This window comes from Nannobrachium achirus (genome assembly GCF_963921795.1).
Source record: "Nannobrachium achirus genome assembly, chromosome: 23".
Lineage (NCBI taxonomy): Eukaryota > Metazoa > Chordata > Actinopteri > Myctophiformes > Myctophidae > Nannobrachium > Nannobrachium achirus.
Genome location: NC_137830.1, coordinates 38,666,551 through 38,686,388, shown reverse-complemented (window position 1 = coordinate 38,686,388; position 19,838 = coordinate 38,666,551). Strand labels below are relative to the sequence as shown.

The 19,838-nt window shown below is 42.2% G+C and overlaps 1 protein-coding gene across 2 annotated transcripts in view; it reads right to left on the bottom strand.

Annotated features, from left to right (window-relative positions):
* Positions 1–19,619, bottom strand: part of LOC308309027 (tyrosine-protein phosphatase non-receptor type 12-like) — a 58,611-nt gene extending 38,992 nt beyond the window's left edge. For both annotated transcript variants that reach the window (XM_080754483.1, XM_080754482.1), the window contains exon 1: positions 19,012–19,619. In XM_080754483.1, coding sequence (XP_080610609.1) covers positions 19,012–19,110 — 99 coding nt within the window. In that variant the 5' untranslated portion in view covers positions 19,111–19,619. The remainder of the gene's footprint in view (positions 1–19,011) is intronic.
* Positions 19,620–19,838: the final 219 nt, after the last annotated feature.

Sequence of the window (19,838 nt, the reverse complement as noted above, 5' to 3'; positions counted from 1 at the left end):
CACACACACACACACACACACACACACACACACACACACACACACACACACACACACACACACACACACACACACACACACACACACACACACACACACACAAAAAGAAAGCGAGGCCACTTAATTCTATAAAACAGTGGTTCTATCTCAACCCAAACGCTTCCCCACACAGCACAGGCACTCGCTGAGTTGTTCAAAGATACTCCAGCCGGTGTAACAGACGGGCAACAATGGGCGACGGTCAACCGTATTTTCCGGAAGTGCGTTAGTAGCAGGCAAAAAGATGAAAATAGTTTATCTTTTGGACCCCCACCCTGACGAGCACCAAGAGTTGAGGCATTACATTTTGTATAACACGGTTCTATTGTGAAAATAGCAGATCTAAATGCTCACAGTGTTGTGAGGATATAGATCGTCTATTTTCACAATTTCTGCCTCTAATATTTGACAATATTTGTAATTTTAGAGGTATTAAAAAGTCCTTAAATTGTCACTTTAGAAATGTGCAGATACTCTCTATACACTTAAACTTTATGTTGGTTTGTTTACTGTTAAGTGAGAAAACAAGATTGCACATTAAGTTAATCATCTGGGGACCCCCCAAAATAATTTGGGGACCCGACCCACAGGTTGAGAACCACTGATCTAGAGACAGATGAAGAGATGGACGAACTGGCAGATGGAGGGATAGATGGTGGTTGTTGGTGTCTCTAACCTACTTTCCATCTCCTGGCTGAATAAGTCAACACTGCTGTACTTACCCAGCATGCTAAATAATTCACACACACACACACACACACACACACACACACACACACACACACACACACACACACACACACACACACACACACACACACACACACACACACACACACACACACACACACACACACACACACACACACACACACACACACACACACACACACAGTGATTGGCACAAACAAAATACACTCCTTTGTTAGCAGAAGCAGTTTTTGTTGGTACAGAAAATAAGTGTGGAAGGGGACTGCCACTTCTCTGCTACTTCCCACTCAACAACAACACTCCCCTCAACACACGCCAACACACGCACACGGTAAAACAGGTCAACTCTGACAAATGTGGCAGAGGAAAGCTGCTGCACAACAGCACACATCTCCCTCTGTCTTTCTGTTAGGGCTGCAACGATTAATCAATTAATCATAATCCAATCGATAATTAAATTAGTTGCCAACTAATTTAGTAATCGAATCGGCAACTAATCGCTGGAATCTTTATTAATACCGTGCAGGAATATTTGGTCAAGAACAATGACCTATTTGAAAAGAGTACTCTTTCCCTTTAGCCCGACAAATGTGTAGCTATTTATATCAGAAAAGGGTATTTATTTTGTTTATTTGTCTTCTATTAGAAACCTAATTGGCAGCTGAGCAAAATGTAATAAATGATGTATTCTTGAATGAATTATTCATCTTTAATGTCTTTTTTCAGTTAGAACAAACAATGTCTAAAAGAACCTGAAATCTAATTTATGATGTAATAGCTAAATAAGTGCCATAATCAGATTAATCGTTTAAATCATTATTCGATTATGAAAATAATCATTAGTTGTTGGCCTACTTTCTGTTCCCCTCTTACCATCACTGGACAGACACTGGATAATTCAATGTGTACATTTAAGTGTATACATGGACCCTAACAAGTCACCCTGGGCAAGATATGACTTCCGCTTGGTTCCAAGATTTCTAGTGGAGGAAGTGCTGCATTTAACCAGCGAAACAAAGAAAATAGATTGTAGCTCGCCTCTTACTCGCTCTTAATAGGTGTAATGTTGTCCGAATCCATGTTTTTGTTTGTATATTGTTTATTGCGAGCGCAACTGACGGAGCGGGAGACGTAGAGTACGTCGTTTCCAGGGACACCGCACTGTGAAAAAAAGACAACTTCTGGGAAAATTCAGCTCCACCTCCTAGAACTCTATCTGCCTCATATCTTGACCAGGCTTTTCTCTTCGCAGATGAGTAAGCCTGGCTACGCGAGGCTACTAACAAGTCCATCGCGACTACCCAAGCTCCCAGCAGCATTGTATTTCAGCCTTGTCAGAAAACACAATTGAAAACAGTAGAGAACTACAATGCCGTCATTGGATACTGGGAAGTACAGCAGTGGTTCTCAAAGTGGGGTCCGGGGAACCCCAGCGGTCCTTGAGCCGAGGTGTTCCCCAGGACAATTGGTTAATATATACAGTAGCGTTAAAACTATTTCAACAACTTAAACCCTATATACATCGGCTATTTGAAAATAGTTAAATGAGTTAATGATGCAAAGCGTCGTGAGCATTCTGACAACACGAATATTGTATGGGGTCCACTCCCCCCTGGCACAGATTATTTTCAGATGGGGCTCCGCAGGTGAATACATATTAATTTGGGGATCCTTCACATGAATACGTTTGAGATGAACCAGTGCAATTAGTGCAATGCAATAGACACGTTTAACAGATTTTTTATTTTTATTTTTATCCCAGTATAAATGAGACACTGTTTATCATTTGACAACAAGACTGGGGTTTGAATCTTCCACAGTGCATCCGGCTTGGCCAGGTGCTCTTATGCAGTCCTCAACCTTTTCAGGCCGCGAAAATAGCCATCTACAAGCTCACAAGTCACAACGCCTGCTATTTTTTACCCTGTATACACTTTTACATGTTGTTCTGTTTACAGTTAAGTGAGAAAACAATGTTAACATTGAGCTAAACATCTGTGGAAACCCGAAATAATTTTGGGCCCCGACCCACAGGTTGAGAACCACTGCTCTAATGAAGACAATTGGCCAGTTCAGCAGGTGAGCAGAACTGGAAAGAATAGCTTGTTCCTCCATATCATATATAAGTTCATGATCCATCAGATTTCAGGCTTCTGCTAGGCCTAAATAACGCCTCACCTCAGCACAACTCCATAAACTCATGGGTGACAGTCAAAAATGCATCAGCCTCACTAGTGTGTCACAAAGCCAGGCTTAAAAAAGGCAAAACTCGATGGGCATGTTTGCGCCGTCGTAACTTTAGAGCAATAGATTTTCGGAATCAGATCTTGAAAGTGATGTGCAATTAATTCATAGTATAGTGCTTTCAGCAGCCCCAGTGCATTCATAGTGAATTTGGCCCTTAGTATTTTACAGTTTAGGCTTATATAACATGATTACATGAAGCTTATGAATAATGGACTTGGGCTGCAACTATAGATTATTTTCATAGCGATCAATCTATTACTCATTGATTAAACGAAAAGCAGGTTTTATTTTATTTCATTATATATCAACAAATGTACGTGGTCAAAATCGAATCGATTGTTTTATATAATCAACTACATCAACTAGTTTGATTAACCACTAAAGCCCTACTTTACACTTTGTTGTTCAATGATCACAATGTCGCTCTCAATGCATTGCAACACATTGTACGCTTGTAGATCAACTATTTTCTAACATGTTGAACGTTTGACTAAACAAGGGATGCCAGGTTGAAAGCTAACTGTTGCAGCCCTATTTGACTATATACCTGTATTTATGACATATGACTATTCATCTATTAACATTATCCATATACTAATTAGGGAGAGCAGTCAGTCAGTCAGTCAGTCAGTCAGTCAGTCAGTAAGTAGGTCACTCACACAATGGATTATCTATTCACTCGCTTCAGCGACTGATCTCAAATTTAACATGGCATTGGCCATTAGCATTATACACATGGTGACGGAGCCCGAATTCCATTTTTCCCAAATTCTAGCTATTTATTAGCGTTTCTTCACTCTACAGCTCTACAGCCTGTTGTCAGGGTTACGGTCCGTTCCTCCAGGCCATGGGATCTGTAGCCCCGGGCCTACACACACCTCTCTCACAGTTAGGAATGTTGCAGTCTCTCTCTCTCTCTCTCTCTGCATGGGTCACGCATGCAACGGGTGATGTGTGTCTCATCTTCCAACGGGTATGGAAAAATTATGTGGAGCAAGCACATACATACTCATACTTCTATTCACCTAATTTTGCTGTTAAATCATTTGTATCCATCATAAATATACACTCCTCCATGGGCTGCTCCTTACATTACGATGCTCCCACATATTCTCACGCACGCACCATGCAGTTACAGTTACTTTCCCCATAACCCACACTCTGCACATATTTTGCAGCACATATCTTCGAACGGGTAAGGTCTAGTGTTATATTGTCTTACTGTCCATTATATGATGAATTAAGACATTTATTGTTTTGTAAAATGTCATCCATTTGTGATAACTTTCTTTAGTTAGATGATTATGAAAGACTTGAATTGTGTTTCAGGAAAGGCATTTTCTTTTGAGCAGATTTAATATGTAAAGCTTGCGAACAAAAGATGTGGGCTGAGCAAACCTTTGGTGCTTGACACGAAAATAGAGAAATCTATATCTAATCATAACAACTAACAAGATTAGGGATGGTACGATACGCGATATTATCGTTTATAGTGATAAAAAACACGATTTAATTTATGGGGATATCGTCCTCTGTCATGCACTGGGATCAATTCACCTTTTATTTGCCAAGCTGCATATCCGGTACCACTTAAACCCTCTATAATTGGTAAAAGGTACTTATAATATACGTTCTTGATACAGCCTTTTTTTCACTCTCTATCAAATGTCTTTGCCAAAAAATAGCCGATCTACAAGCTTGTAGATCTACTTGGCAAATGTTCAGCCCCAAAATAATGGATTTTGATTATTGCGATAATATCGTAAATTACGATTTCTTTTGTCACAATAATCGAGATATGAAATTTTCATATCGTCCCATCCCTAAACAAGATAACTCTTGGATCAGTTTTCAGTCTGTAGTAGCGACACACAGTAGCAGACAGGAAATGATACACAGACCCACCCTGGTCACCAGTATGACTCAAGGCTATGGACTCCCTGTGTGTGTGTGTGTGTGTGTGTGTGTGTGTGTGTGTGTGTGTGTGTGAGTGTGTGCATGCATGCGTGCATCTGTCCTTATCAGCTAGTAGCTACACATGTCAGGCTAACATTTTGCTTGATGACCAACATTAGTCACCATATACCAAGCACTCACTCTCTCTCTCACCCACACACACACACACACACACACTTACTTCTCCACCGAGTAACCCAATATAGGTCAGTGGAACAGAATGACAGAGTTAACAGGAGAATGGGGTAATGGACACACACGCACATGCACACATTCACAAATCTATGGTACAGGGGCTGAGTAATTACCCGGCAACCACTGGAGCAAAGCAGGAAGGGCTCTGCTTAATTACCCATCAGGCTGTGTGTGTGTGTGTGTGTGTGTGTGTGTGTGTGTGTGTGTGTGTGTGTGTGTGTGTGTGTGTGTGTGTGTGTGAGAGAGAGAGAGAGATCAGGCGGACTGTAGGATACACAGAGCATGATTAGGGCTGTCACGATTATGACATTTAGATGACAATTAATTGTCACTCAAATAATAGCACTGATATTGGAAATAGCCGATCTACAAGCTCGTCACTTAACGACGCGTTGTGAGCTTTAAGCAATATCACGCAACACTGAGGGCCAATATACAGTAGAATAACAGCCAGTGTGAAATATCGTTTTCATAAAACAATCAAGTAATGGGAGACAATAGTTTGATTTTGTTGTTCCACTCCACCAACAAACAGTTCCCTCCAGCCTCATATCAATTATCAACAGCAATGTTGCCATGGAATTGATGCATCATCAGCCCGACTGAGAAGGTAATTAACAGGCCAGAATTAGTGGTGGTTTCCTCAAAAGTAACACTACAGGAAAAGGTTTCACTACTGTTTTACATCAGCACTTGTCAATTTGATATGGATTCTGGGTAGTTTAGAAGTTCTACACCATAAGATAGTATAGTACAGATAGTATATTGATCGGGTTATGACATTAAGGCTTGTCCTGTTGTCCGGGACAACCAATAAATCTTAATGGACAAGTTCATAAAAAAATGTACAAGTGGCTCTTGGTTTCACTTTTTCTGTGATGCTCCTATAGCAGCTTTGTGCTGTATGCAGACTATGGACTGCCGATACTATGGAGTGGAGGGTGGAGGGGGTCAAGGGGGGTCTTATTTGTCAAATAAAAAAATAAATGAAATGTCTCATTTTTATCCGGACAAGTGACTTTTGTACCCAGACAAGTGAATGGGAAATGTACTTGTCCAAAGAACAAGTGCCTCAAAATGTTATTGTCAAGCCCTGAGCTCTGTACATTAAATATAACTGTCAGACTTTTTCATTTACACACAACAGTCTACCTCCAGAAGATCCCACTGGATATCTCCCTCAGGAAACACATCTGATATCTAATATAGTAACATCCAATATGCCTCCCCCCTCTTCCATTTCACCTTCACACTCGCAGTAGCATAAATGAGACCTATTGCATACCAAAAAGTTGAAGTCAATTTCTTTATATGTATATATTTTGAACGGAAATGACAAATCTACAGCTAGATCCTGTCACAACTTTTGCAAGGCAGAAATACATGTTTTCGACTGGCATTTGCGCTGTGTATGCTGTGACGGACCCTAGGAGTGCTGGCTATTTTCTTTTTTGTAAGGTGGAAATACAGCCTGTAGCATTCAACGTTTGTGGAAGAGAGACTAGGAATTAGTTCTCAATTTCAAGCGGAGCCACACAGGACCCTAAGGATTCGTGTTCAATATGTATTCTAATTGATCGGGTCGGGCTCGGATCACACACATTTGTATTTTTCTTTTTTTAATTAATAATAATGTATCTATTTATTGACTGCTAATACTATACAAGTTCTCAGGCATTAGCCTAGAGTTCTTGTGTTAGCAAAAACAATTATAATACCGGTATTTAAAAACAATATTTTAAATAGTGAAAAAAGTAATTACAGCAACTGAAATTTATTTTGAATTAAACATTTTGGAGAATTGAACAAGTGGGTTTCTCTTCTCACATACACACAGTATTGCTGCATTTCCTTTGTCTTGATTTTATAAAAAACGTATAACTTTCTATTGGAGGCCACAAATCAGGGAGTCAGATTCCTTTTTGCAACCATCACTGACCAGTCAATACTGACCATACTGGATGGACACGCACACACACACACACACACACACACACACACACACACACACACACACACACAGTAGAGCAATACAGAAAGGAACCCCCGGAGGCACTGGAAATGCATACTCCATCTCTCTCTCACACACACACACACACACACACACACACGTTTGGCATTTTGGCATCTAATTTCCAAGCCTCCCCTGAGTTTTATGTCTGCCAGACAGGAGGCATGTACTGTGTGTGTGTGTGCGTGTGTGTGCGTGTGTGTGTGTGTGTGTGTGTGTGTGTGTGTGTGTGTGTGTGTGTCTTCCTGCTCTTTGATGTCCTGCTCCTGAGTCATCAGCTTGCAGAGGTAGGGAGAGTGTATGTGTGTACGCACGCACACACACACACACACACACACACACACACACACACACACACACACACACACACACACACACACACACACACACACACACACACACACACACACACACACACACACACACACACACACACACACACACACACACACACACACACACACACACACACACACACACACACACACACAGGCTGATCTATGTCTAAACCTTGTCTAGACTGCCATGGTGTGCCTAGAGTTATGTGAGCATGCTTGTCCATAGTTACTACAGTATATACACACATCTGTAAATAATGTGTGTGTGTGTGTGTGTGTGTGTGTGTGTGTGTGTGTGTGTGTGTGTGTGTGTGTGTGTGTGTTCTGTGTATGTTCCATATGTTTTAGATCCACTCATCAGAATTAATCATATTCACAGTTCATCTCCTGTCCAGTCAAAAGCATTGATGGTAAATAAGTTAACAGATTAGATCCCAAAGTCACCACAAAAAGCTTCCACTTTACAACTTTATTGAACAAACACCACTTGACACAGACAAATGGATAGAAAGAAATAATTCAACCTATAACCTCCTGTGTAAACTCACTGCAGCAGCGCTCTCATAAATCAACATTATATATAATGCCATTGCCATTATTATATAATTACCACTTTATTAACCCATTTAGGCCTAGAATTATTTGATGCTTTAACTATTGAAATATAGCAGATATACAAGCTCACAGCACGGCACCGAGTGCCGCGCTGCAAGCTTGTAGATCTACTATTTTTTTTTTTATCGTGAAAAGGTGTGCACATTTTTCAATATTTTATAGTAAACTTTTGTACTCAAATATTTGCTTCCGGGGGGTCCCTGGAACAACATATTTTGAGATGGGGGTCCGCGGCCAAATGTCAAAGATCGTGTCAAAGATATTCAAGGACTTGCACACATGTTCACAATTTTTTCAAAAATAGCAGATCTACAACCTCGCAGCGCGGCATCTTATTTTTCAATAGTTAAAGCATAAAATAATGGTTAAAGTGGTTAAAATTGAACGCGACGCGGGCACGTTCCCGGTCTTAAAGGCAGGAACACACTGCAAGACATTGAAGTGGTCGGGAAGTCATCAAATCCTTAAAGTATTTCAGACAACACGAGTGTCTTTCTTGAAATCGGCTGTCATAATGTCATTGTGTGTAGTTTTCACTATGCGATTGATCGCCGAAACGGGATCACAAATTGCACGACATTTCACAGGACTCATACCCGAGGTGTAGACGAGACAAGTAGCGACCCCTCTGGGTCTACCGCTACGTTAGTAGACACGGTCTGAGCCCCCCACCACCACAAGCTTAAAATACATTTCTAGGGCAAAATGAAAAATATTCTACCGGATGGAGACTACATTTCTTCTAGTTCTTCACTATTTGTCGTCGCCATCAAAGTGCCGTGCACTACTGCCGCGCAGGTCAGAGGACCGAATTACACAGAGCATTAGTCTCATTGGGTGTTATTCAACTCTGCAACGTTGCGTTGGAAGCGCTGTTTCGTAAAAACAGTCTTCAACCAGGAAGAGTGTCTCCATCCGGTGGAATATTTTTCATTTTGCCCTAGAAATGTATTTTAAGTGTGTGGTGGGGGGCTCAGACCGCGTCCACTAAGTAGAGTAAGCTTTCAACTGTCCACTGATACCTTTGGTTTGGTGAGGGGCGAAACAGTTTTTGTTATTTTCGGACCAGACGACGGGGCTTTCCGGAATTGCCAAGGATTTGGGAGGTAGAGGAACAAGAACTCCACTAATGGACCAGAGCTAGGTTGTACAATGCTCTGGTTATTAGACAAACCCTTGTAATGGTAATGTTTAGGAGATGAGGGGAGGCTGCAACAGCTGAACAAATACCATTTAATAATTTATGGCCAAGTTTTATGGTATGCAAACCAAATGACTTTCGATTACTTTTGATTAATTGTGTGGTTGCCGACGTGGTTGTCTGGGCATGTTGGTGCGGATGTGTGCATGTTGGCCCGTTTCATTTAGATTCGTGTGGATGCAAGTCTTTAGGCACTCGGTGCCGCGCTGTGAGCTTGTATATCTACTATTTTTCAATAGTTAAAGCATCAAATAATTCTAGGCCTAAATGTGTGTGTGTGTGTGTGTGTGTGTGTGTGTGTGTGTGTGTGTGTGTGTGTGTGTGTGTGTGTGTGTGTGTGCCACCACTGCAGCGTCTATAGCAGGGATCTTCAACAGGGGGTCCGGGACCCCTAGGGGGTCCTCAGAGGTACTACACCGGGTCCTCTCCATTTTTATATTAACCACTTGAACCCTAGCGTCCATATTCGGAGACATTTAGCCAAGAATAGCACATCTACAAGATCACAACGCCTCACATCGGCTATTTTCGGCAAAGAGCTTTGGTGTAGAGGGGGAAACAGAGCAGACTAAGTAAGTACAGAGTGAAAGGTCAAGTTTAAGGAATCCAAAATACACTGATGATTGTGCTGTCATTGTGCTGTCAAAAGATGAAACTATATGGAATCTATTAACAGGTTGTGGGGGTCCCTGCTTCATCTCTCTCTCTCAACCAAGGGTTCCTTGGACTGAAAACGTTGAAGAACCCTGGTCTAGAGAATAGTAGACGCTGCTGTGTGTGTGTGTGTGTGTGTGTGTGTGTGTGTGTGTGTGTGTGTGTGTGTGTGTGTGTGTGTGTGTGTGTGTGTGTGTGTGTGTGTGTGTGTGCGCGTGCGTGCGTGCGTGCGTGCGTGCGTGCGTGCGTGCGTGTGTCTCAGTCTGGGTGTGTTTCAGTTATACTCATCACCTACTCCTAATTATAATGCAGAGGTTCTCCTGTTACGTATGCCACTATTAGTGGCGGGCAATCCTGTTCATTTCAGTGAACGAATCATTTCGTTCACGTTCACGGTAATGATCCGTTCAAACGATTCGTTCACGTTCACCGTTCATAGCGCGATTGCCCGGTGAAAAACACTATCGCGGGAGCGTTCTTATTACGTCACGCGTACAGCCCACCTTCCTGTCCTGTGTGCCGGGGGCTATTAGGGGGAGGGGACGGGAGGTATGCACGACAGCGTGAACGTGACAGTTTAAGGAAATGAACGAATCGTTCACGATTCGATTCTTATGAATGAATCACTCATGAACGTCACATCACTAGCCTCTATATGCAGACATTAACACATCAATACCAGGCTGGAACTACTACTGATCAGAGAGAAAGAACATGATAGTAAATGAGGGTGCATTTACTATGGATAGAGAGAGTTTTTATGTATATGATGATTGCATGTGGCAGGAATAGAAAGAAAGGCGGCTCCCTGATGTCATCAATTTCATCCCAGCTCAGCAGAAGGATACACATTAGCTGACCTGTTCTGACATCACAATGATGTTGCAAATGAATTCCGTCCTTATCCCTTTTATGCCCATATATGGAGATCTGATGTCATTAATATTAAGCCCAATGTGCGTCACAGTGCATGACGCACATGGGCATAGGATGCTATGCTGTATAAAGGTGTAAGTAAGGAAAGCGTATTTAAAAAGAAGGGGAAAAAAAGATATACTGTAAATAGACAAACATGGGCATGTTTGTATGCATTCATTATTTGTACATACATTGTAGAATAATAACAGTCCCAATTAGAAATGGGGATAATCGTCATTATTGTTTATCGTGAACAAAAGAAATAGAAAACGCTCACAATAATTGTATGGCGGAGGTTTAATTTATTGTCCTCCATCATACATCAAGTCACAAAGTCACCTTTGCCGAGCTGCATATCCGGTACCACTTAAACCCTCTATAATTGGTCAAACATATCTGTAAAGAACGTACTTGATACAGTCTTTTTTTCAATGTCTCTACCAAATCGAATATAGAGTGGTTAAGTGGTTAACTAAAGTGGCATTAAGAGTTTTAAGCATATTTAAATGATTGTGATAATATCGTAAATCGCAATTATTTTGGTCACAATAGTCGTAACATGAACATGACATTTTCATATCGTCCCATCCCTAGTATACGTTATGGAATAAAACACAGACCCAGAAGAGTTAGGCATGTGGCCAACTCAGGAGCCCAGAAGCCCAGTTTATCAAACAGGCCTGCAAATTATATCTACGTAATATCAGTATATACAGGCTTTCATAGCATCATATCATCTATCTGCAAGGTCAGCACGGTCCTGTTGTGATTAAGTCTACATGATGGAACACATGCAGCAGTGTCTATTTAAATATGGGCCTGGACACAACAATCTACTCACTCTGTTGACGAAAGGGCTAACTACCTGGATAATGAACCAACCAACTACCAGTATCTCTATCAAATTATCTAACCATCAAAAATCCTCAATATTAGTAAACAGTACTGTAACGTAACTTGTAGCCTACATTTTTTTTTTTTTTAAGATTTGTTTTTGGGGGTTTTATGCCTTTATTTGACAGGACAGTAGACTGACAGGAAATGGAGGGAGAGATGGGGAATGACATGTGGCAAAGGTCGTCCGGATCGGGAATCGAACCGGCGACGCCAGCAGGCGTCATAGCCTAGTATGTGGTATGCGCCTTGACCACTAGGCCAACTTACATTTACTTAAGTACTGTACTTAAGTACAATTTTGAGAATTTGTACTTTACTTGAGTATTTCCCATTTTCAGTCATTTTACTTCTACTCCACCACTGGCTGCGGTTTACACTGCGACAATGGTGACAGCGCTCTCTACAGGGAAGCGCTCAGGAAATCGGTCTATAGACAGTGTAAAAGTGGATTTGGAAGATCTGAGATAACTAGAACAGTGTTTCTCAACCTTTTTTCTGCATGGGCACACTTTTCATGTCCCAAGAATCCATGGGCACACCAACATAATACCGGGGTGTAAATATCGTCACTGTCGGGAAGAAACCTTGTATCTCCAAGTTTCAAATGTGTACGTTTCTTCGCAAAGTAAAGCCCTGCTCTGCTTCATCATACAAGGCTGTCGCACAACAGTAGTGAAAACAGCAGATCTACAAGCACACAACGCCTCGCACCGGCTTTCAAGCAGTTTCAAGGGGCACACTTGACCCTTCTCAGGGGCACACAAAAGATCCCCAGGCCTCACAGTGGTTGAGAAACACTGATCTAGAAAACTAGAACTGGGATCTCTGTGGAGCGCATATCACTGCCGGAGGCTGGCTGCCACCACCACCAGGACCACGGAGCAAGATGCCGCTGTGTGGGGAAATAGCATTCCTACAACATACGGTGAAACTTTGCGCATGTGTTTCATCCACAAGGGGCAGAAAACAAAGTGCTTTTGGAGATGCACTCCAATGCCGCTCCATAGAAGCCCCTCAACAAGCGATTTCACTGGGTGCGTAGCATTGTTCTGACACGCATTAGTCCGACGTTGCGTTCATCCAACTCTACCCATTACTAACCCTATCCCTAACCACACGCGTAGCCACGTAGTTGGACTAATGACACGTCGGACTGGTGTATTCCTCCTGATTTCGGATTGCGCTATACGTTCATTCTATATACCATTTACCAACATATAGGCCCCACTAATTCTGTAAGTCAATTCAACCTTCGCTAAGCTCCACCCCCACCACTCTGCAACTTTAGGTCTGGCAAGCAGCACAGACGTTGACAAGGATTTTGGAGCCAAAGCTTCAAAATATCATCAACAAGGCCTGCAGTAGCCTATGATTTCAGCTTGGGGAACGTGATGACAATTGCAATGTGCTGTTGCAGGTGCCACAGCACCACAGAGTTATCGTGGTATTCCTATTCTTGCTTATGCTATTAATGTTGCAAATTATTGTGTGCGGGCAATTTCACTTTGAGAGCTATGATATGTGACGGGAGCACGCCAGGACCACAAAGGAAAAGGATAATTTTTGTGCTATCCTTTGTTTTAGCCTAAATGTCTGACTGTTCCTGTGCCAAATGCCAGATAGATGTCAATGGTTGCTAATCTAGTATTGGCCCGGTAGTGCCAGCATGAGGCTGATTTTAAACATAGGGGTAGAGTATCTTCCTTGGCCTACTAGTATGCATGAAAGCTTTGACGCTGATGATCCAGTGGTTTCTTAGATTAGACAGACAAACGCAAACACACAAAAAATAATTGAGCTCTTATCTGTCATTCGTTTCTTGTCTTAATTGTCTGTTGCAGGATCTCTGTAGGATCAGAGGGATAGTTTCCATTCACTGTGACTCACTGACCAATTATTTGTAAGGGCTGCTGATCTAGGGATTAGAACGTAATCTGTGTGTGTGTGTTGTAAGTTACAGATTTATTGATGTGTGTTGTAAATTACAGGATATAATGGTAACAGCTACATGGCTTCAATGTAAGCATATCATGTTGTGAGGTCCGGTTGTCTCTGTGTCACACTGAACTGTTCCTCTGCCAGCTTGTCAGTACATTTCTACACCACTGCCAACAAGATATTTCTTGTTGGAATTTAGGTGACAAATGAAGTAATAGCTTTAAATAAATAATATCTTTTATTATAATTAGTGCGGTTGCTAAAGGCAACACACAATTCAGAGATTTTTTTTGCCAGCAAAGTGAACAATGCAAGGTTTTTGGTTAACCTTTGCACAGCAGAAAAGTGAAGCTTTTGGTCATGCTTCACTTGACATCACAATATATAATATGAATGGTAAGACGGAATTCATTTCTCAGTGGATCCTCGCGACTCGCGTCGGTGCAACCACACTTACGATTTCCCAGAATTGCACCTTCCTAGTATTAATATTAAAAAAGAGAGAAAGAGAGTAGTGACAGTAGTTAGTAGTATAGTAGTCTATATCCATCATATAGAAAACATGATACCTACTCTGATGGAAATAATGATAACGGGCATGATGTCAAAGACATTATGGGATAATATTACAATATTATTCATGTCAGGACATTTGTTATCTCTGCCAGGCTGGATGGCCGATGGCTAGAGCTGATCTTTTTGCCCCTGTCCATCAGCTTGTCTGAACAGCTTTTTTGGTACCACTGGACCGACAGGCATGAAACTTTGCACGCACACTCCCAGTAGGCCATGGAAAACAACAGCTATGATTCAGTGAATTTCAGTCGGATTGTTCTCATTCCATTCCGATTGGCTTTGAATCACGATTGACTTCCAGTATTGGACCCTGGCTAGCCTACCTGGCCTGGCAGAGATCTGCGTTCGGAGGACTCGGGCGTGCACCTTTCTAGTTACAAAATGTGCTACCTTTCTGTGCGCAGGAAGATCCGTCTTTCAAATGACTGTAAACTTTTAGATAGGATTTTCTTTTTTACCATCCACAATGCCTACATGTCATTTTGGTGTACATGGGAGTAGCATTTCTATTTTAATAGATGGTATGACAGAGAGGGGTTAAATAGCGAAGAGATAACAGGTTAGGAGAAGTGCGACTCAAACCTGTAAAGCTTCACTATTATTATGCCAATGCGGCTAGAGCACATACATGTGGCACATGCATATTCTGACACCAAAACGCCCCCACCACGATGTCTTCACATTTATGTCACAGAGGCTAAAAAAAAGTCCCGTCTCCTTATGTGGGCGACAGTATAGCTGTGAAAGGCTTTGAATGACTGCAGGACTAAGCATATAATCTATGACTCTGGCCACGTACAGCCCTATAATTAAGTCTATAAAATACACCCTATATATAGACAACAATATGAGGCAAAAAGAATGTGTGTTTTGGAGCTTTGAGTTGCTCTGTGGGTCAAGATGCCCGCAATGTGCTTGTGGTGTTGCAAGTCCAAGTCCAGCTCTAAACCTAGTGTCGCACAATGTTGTGCCAAACTGTCTTGAAGACATGTGAGGTAATGTGTAAGTGTAGCACACGAATATTACCATGGATTTTTACTCTGAGATCATGTCTCTCCTAGTCTCCCTAACCACTTAAACCCTATATACTTTAGTTCCCCTGGGTCCCCTCTATCCTTAGCCCCCAAACCACTTAGCCGAAAATAGCCAATCTACAAGCTCACAACGACATCGCGACACAGCTTGTAGATAGGGGTGGGCGATATGGAAAAATACAATATCACAATATTTTCCCAAGCTCTATCACGATACACAATCTTATCACGATTCTTTTTCATGTTGGTTTTATGGTTATTTTTCAAGTTACTTTCAAGGTACAACTGTACAACCACTACAAGACAAAGAAAAAGGAGTAAAGACCTTTTAGACCAGTGGTCCTCAAAGAGTGCTCTCTGGCTTCCTTTTGGGAGGTCTAAATTGACCCTTTCAAGTATGTAACTGACAGTATACAAATGTATACTCTCAGAGTTAAGGGGAGACCTTGACATTTTATAGTTTGAGAACTACTGATTTAGACCAAAATGGTCTAAATGTATTAACAATTCAACAGGATTGTTTTATAAGGATCCCTCATTGTATCACGATATATACGATATCTCTGAAAAGGAATATCGTGGAGACATTGTATCGTTGCAACGATATTTATCACTATATCGCCCACCACTACTTGTAGATTGTCTATTTTTGTTGAATGTTTGCCCTAATAGGGATGCTAAATGAAACATCTCTTGGAAATAGAAGTGAGAGATTTAAGTCACTTCAACTCCATTCCCAGTATAAAAGGCAGGGAAAAACAACAACAGTAGCACCAGCCAGCAGTCAAAAAGGCCCAATAGTCAAGTCTCAGGACCTCACTTACAGTGTTCATCCATAACACACTTCCTCAATGCCTCTCATTCCAACGCCCCTGGTAGAGTAGCATTTGCGCAACATCCGCTCACACACGTGCGCGTTAATGCACGCGCACACACGTGCGCGTGAATGCACGCACACACGTGCGCGTGAATACACACACACACACACACACACACAGAGTACACCTACTCACTCACAACAGGAGTGAAATTGCTCAAATTGCTTTCTTTAAATATGATGTGAACTTGTCAAATGCACAGATTTGTTATCATGAGTTTGTCAGAGAGACGAGAGAGGAAAGCTCCAGATTTGCAGCCAGAACAGCGTTATGAAATGTACCAGAAAGAATGTTGCAAGCTCCAGCAAGCAAGCTTGCTGCAAGTAGTCAGGGATGTGGCTTATATCTTATTGTGTGTGTGTGTGTGTGTGTGTGTGTGTGTGTGTGTGTGTGTGTGTGTGTGTGTGTGTGTGTGTGTGTGTGTGTGTGTGTGTGTGTGTGTGTGTTAAAGATACAGAGAATCATAAAGACCAAAACAGAAAACACACACACACACAGATCATTCCTCACATTGATGGACAATCAGTAGACCTAGTGTAATTATTTCACAAGGTTGAGGTTTTGGTATATCAGGCAATGTATGTTTTCTCATAATCTTGCTTTTGCAACATTCTTACTTTTTGACAGGCATGGTGTTAGGACTTGTGTGGTGTGCAGTCCCCAAGCAGGTTAAACCTGGTGATTGTTGTGCACACTGCCTTCATTGCCTTGTTATCTATACGAATCCTTCCTCCCGAACAGATAAACAACACATAAACGACAGCCATGAATGTCAACAAAATCATGCAGCACACAACGGAGCTGTTTACATTGAAGCAAACTAAAAACTTATCAACGCAGAAGCAAACTAAAAACTTATCAACGCAGAGACCAGTCAGAACACCAACCATGTATGTTTGTTCACACAACAGGCAGTTAGCCTTTAGCCTGCAGCTAACAACATAGCCAAACATGCTGTGCTTACACTGTCATATATATATTAACAACATGTGCCCACTTATCGGTTTGTATAAACGATACAGATATTTGCTCCAGTAGCGTCTTGTGGATAGCAAGGTGGGGAGCGTGTGGGGTTTGTTGACAATATCAGATTGTAACTACTCTTTGCGAGTAATGTATCCTCACATCTGGTTATACACTGTAGCCAGTACTAGCCACACATTATGTGCTGTGAATACAACTACCCACTGGCCTACTGTAAACCCACTGACATGACAACTATAACTGCTCTACAAACGCCATTCAAACAGTATAAATTTAACAAAACTACAAACAATACAAAGGTATCGTGATTGATGAACGTGCTTTGTTGGCCATGTAGAACACCGGGGTGCCCCTGCTGAGGGCACTGTCCACTTGTATGACACGTTTTACAAGAGCATTTCCCCCACAAAGTCTCTAAAACCCAGGGGTCAATTTTACCCTTCCCTCCTTTCCCTGTATATGTTTTTGACGTTGTTCGAGAAAACAATGCTAGGCCCCGACCTAAGCCTGGACGTGGGAGTGACTCGGAGTGAGACAGAGGGGAAGGGGAGATCGGCTTCTCTGACTGAATAATACTGCCTCGCCGGGTGGGTGGGAGGGGGCGAGAGAGTGGGTAAATTGATAGGTAGAGTAGAAGTGAGGGAATAAATGGTACAATAGGAGAGGACCTGGACGTTAAGAATGCAAAGTGGCCGTGGAATGGAATGGGAGATGATGTGCGATACGGAGGACAGACAGAGGGAGGCTCTGGGAGAGAGCTGGGGAAGAAGGGATAGCCTCCTCCTGGGGGAATACATGGGACAGCAGTGGGGTTGGAAAAAAGGGGACAAACAGACGCGTTACAGACAGTGCTGAGAAGGAGTGAGTTATGTGATACTAGGGCAGGGGTCTTCAACAGGGGGTCATCAGAGTTACAAATCGTTGTGTGATAGGATGTGTTTTACATTGACATGCACTTGAACCCAAGCATCTCTACTCGGAGGAGAACATTAGCCCAAAATAGCAGATCTACAAGCGCTGGGAGGCGTTGTGAGTTTGTAGATCTGCCATTTTTGGCAAAGTGGTTTGGTGTAGAGAGGGGGGGGAAAATAGCAGACTAAGTACAGAGTTAAAGGTCAGGTTTACTAAGTATTGACGGTTCAAGTGGTTAAATGGTCTGAAAATACACATTAACATGAATCCAGCCTACACTGATAGCGCTGTCAAACAAGTCTGAAATATAGTGTCCTCAACACAATCTTATGCAATATAGTGGGGGGTGGGCGTCCCTGCTTCATCTCTCTCTCAGCTATAGAGGGTCTTTGGCCTGAAAAACGTTGAAGACCCCTGTGCTAGGGAAGTGGTTCTCAACCTGTGGGTCGGGACCCAAATTGTTTTGGGGAGTCCTCAGACGATTAACTTAATGTGCAACTTTGTTTTCTCACTCAACAGTAAACAAACCAACACAAAGTTTAAGTGTATAGACTAGAGGGTATCTGCACATTTCTATCTAAAGTGACAATATAGGAACTTTTTAATACCTCTAAAATGGACATAAATAAACAAACATTGGCCAATGTGTCAAGTATTAAGAGGCAGACATTGTGAAAATAGCATATCTACATGTAGATCTGCTATTTTCACAATAGAACCGTAGTTATACCAAATGTAATGCAGTATAACTGTGCTCGTCAGGCTGCCTGGGAGGGTCCCCAGTTCAAATGTGATTATTTGGGGGGTCACGGCCTGAAAAGGTTGAGAACCACTGATATAAAACGATAGGGAGGGAGAGAAGCAGTTCTCTGTCTCTCAGGGGTAATAATGCCGCCGTGGGACCCACCATGAAGTCGCTGCCGAAGTTGTCCTCTCCCCGGTCGTCCCCTTCTCTCATGGCGTTCACCCCCTGGATAAACTTTCTCAGGATGCTCGGCTGGTCCATCCTTATTTTCCCACGCTGCTGCTTTTCCTCTTCTTATAAATAAGACCAACCCCGTCGTAAATAGAACGGGGAGAACAGAAATAATAATAATATTTAAAAAAAGAAACAAGGGGAGGGGGAAAGGGGGGTTAATAAATAAAATTCAAGACTCGTCCCAGATGATCATCGTTTCAACACCCCCTTTCTTTGCCTTTTTTTTATCGTCCCATGTTCTCTCCTGTCCTCTCTCTCTCTCTCTCACTCGCTTTTTTTCTCCTTCGCTTGCTTGTTTTCTCAACGATATATATTCCCAAAAAGCGGCGGCGGTAGTAGATGGTTAGCTGTGTCTTCTTCTCTCCTGCCTTGGGTGTAAGTTTGTAAACGTGGCTGACGCCTTTTGCATAAACTCTAAAATACTTTTGACGTGGTCGTCCCTGGAATAATACGGTATAAAAAAGACAGGAACACACACAAAACCCTAGTCTAGTCAATCTATCTAGCCTACCCCTCCCTGTCTCAGGGTTGCCACATTCACACGCACTGGAACTCGCTATTCTTTCACTGGCTGGAGAGAGAAGAGAACATCCGGACCTGGGCGAGAGCTGTGCGGCGACCTGGCGTTTTCCAACGGGTCTGAGCTGCGTATCTATTCTGCATCTAGCTTAAGGCAAGACTTTTCAATTGAATATTTCTATTAGACAAAAATGAAGAAGAACAGTAGACCTACAAATATAGTCAATACAAAAAAA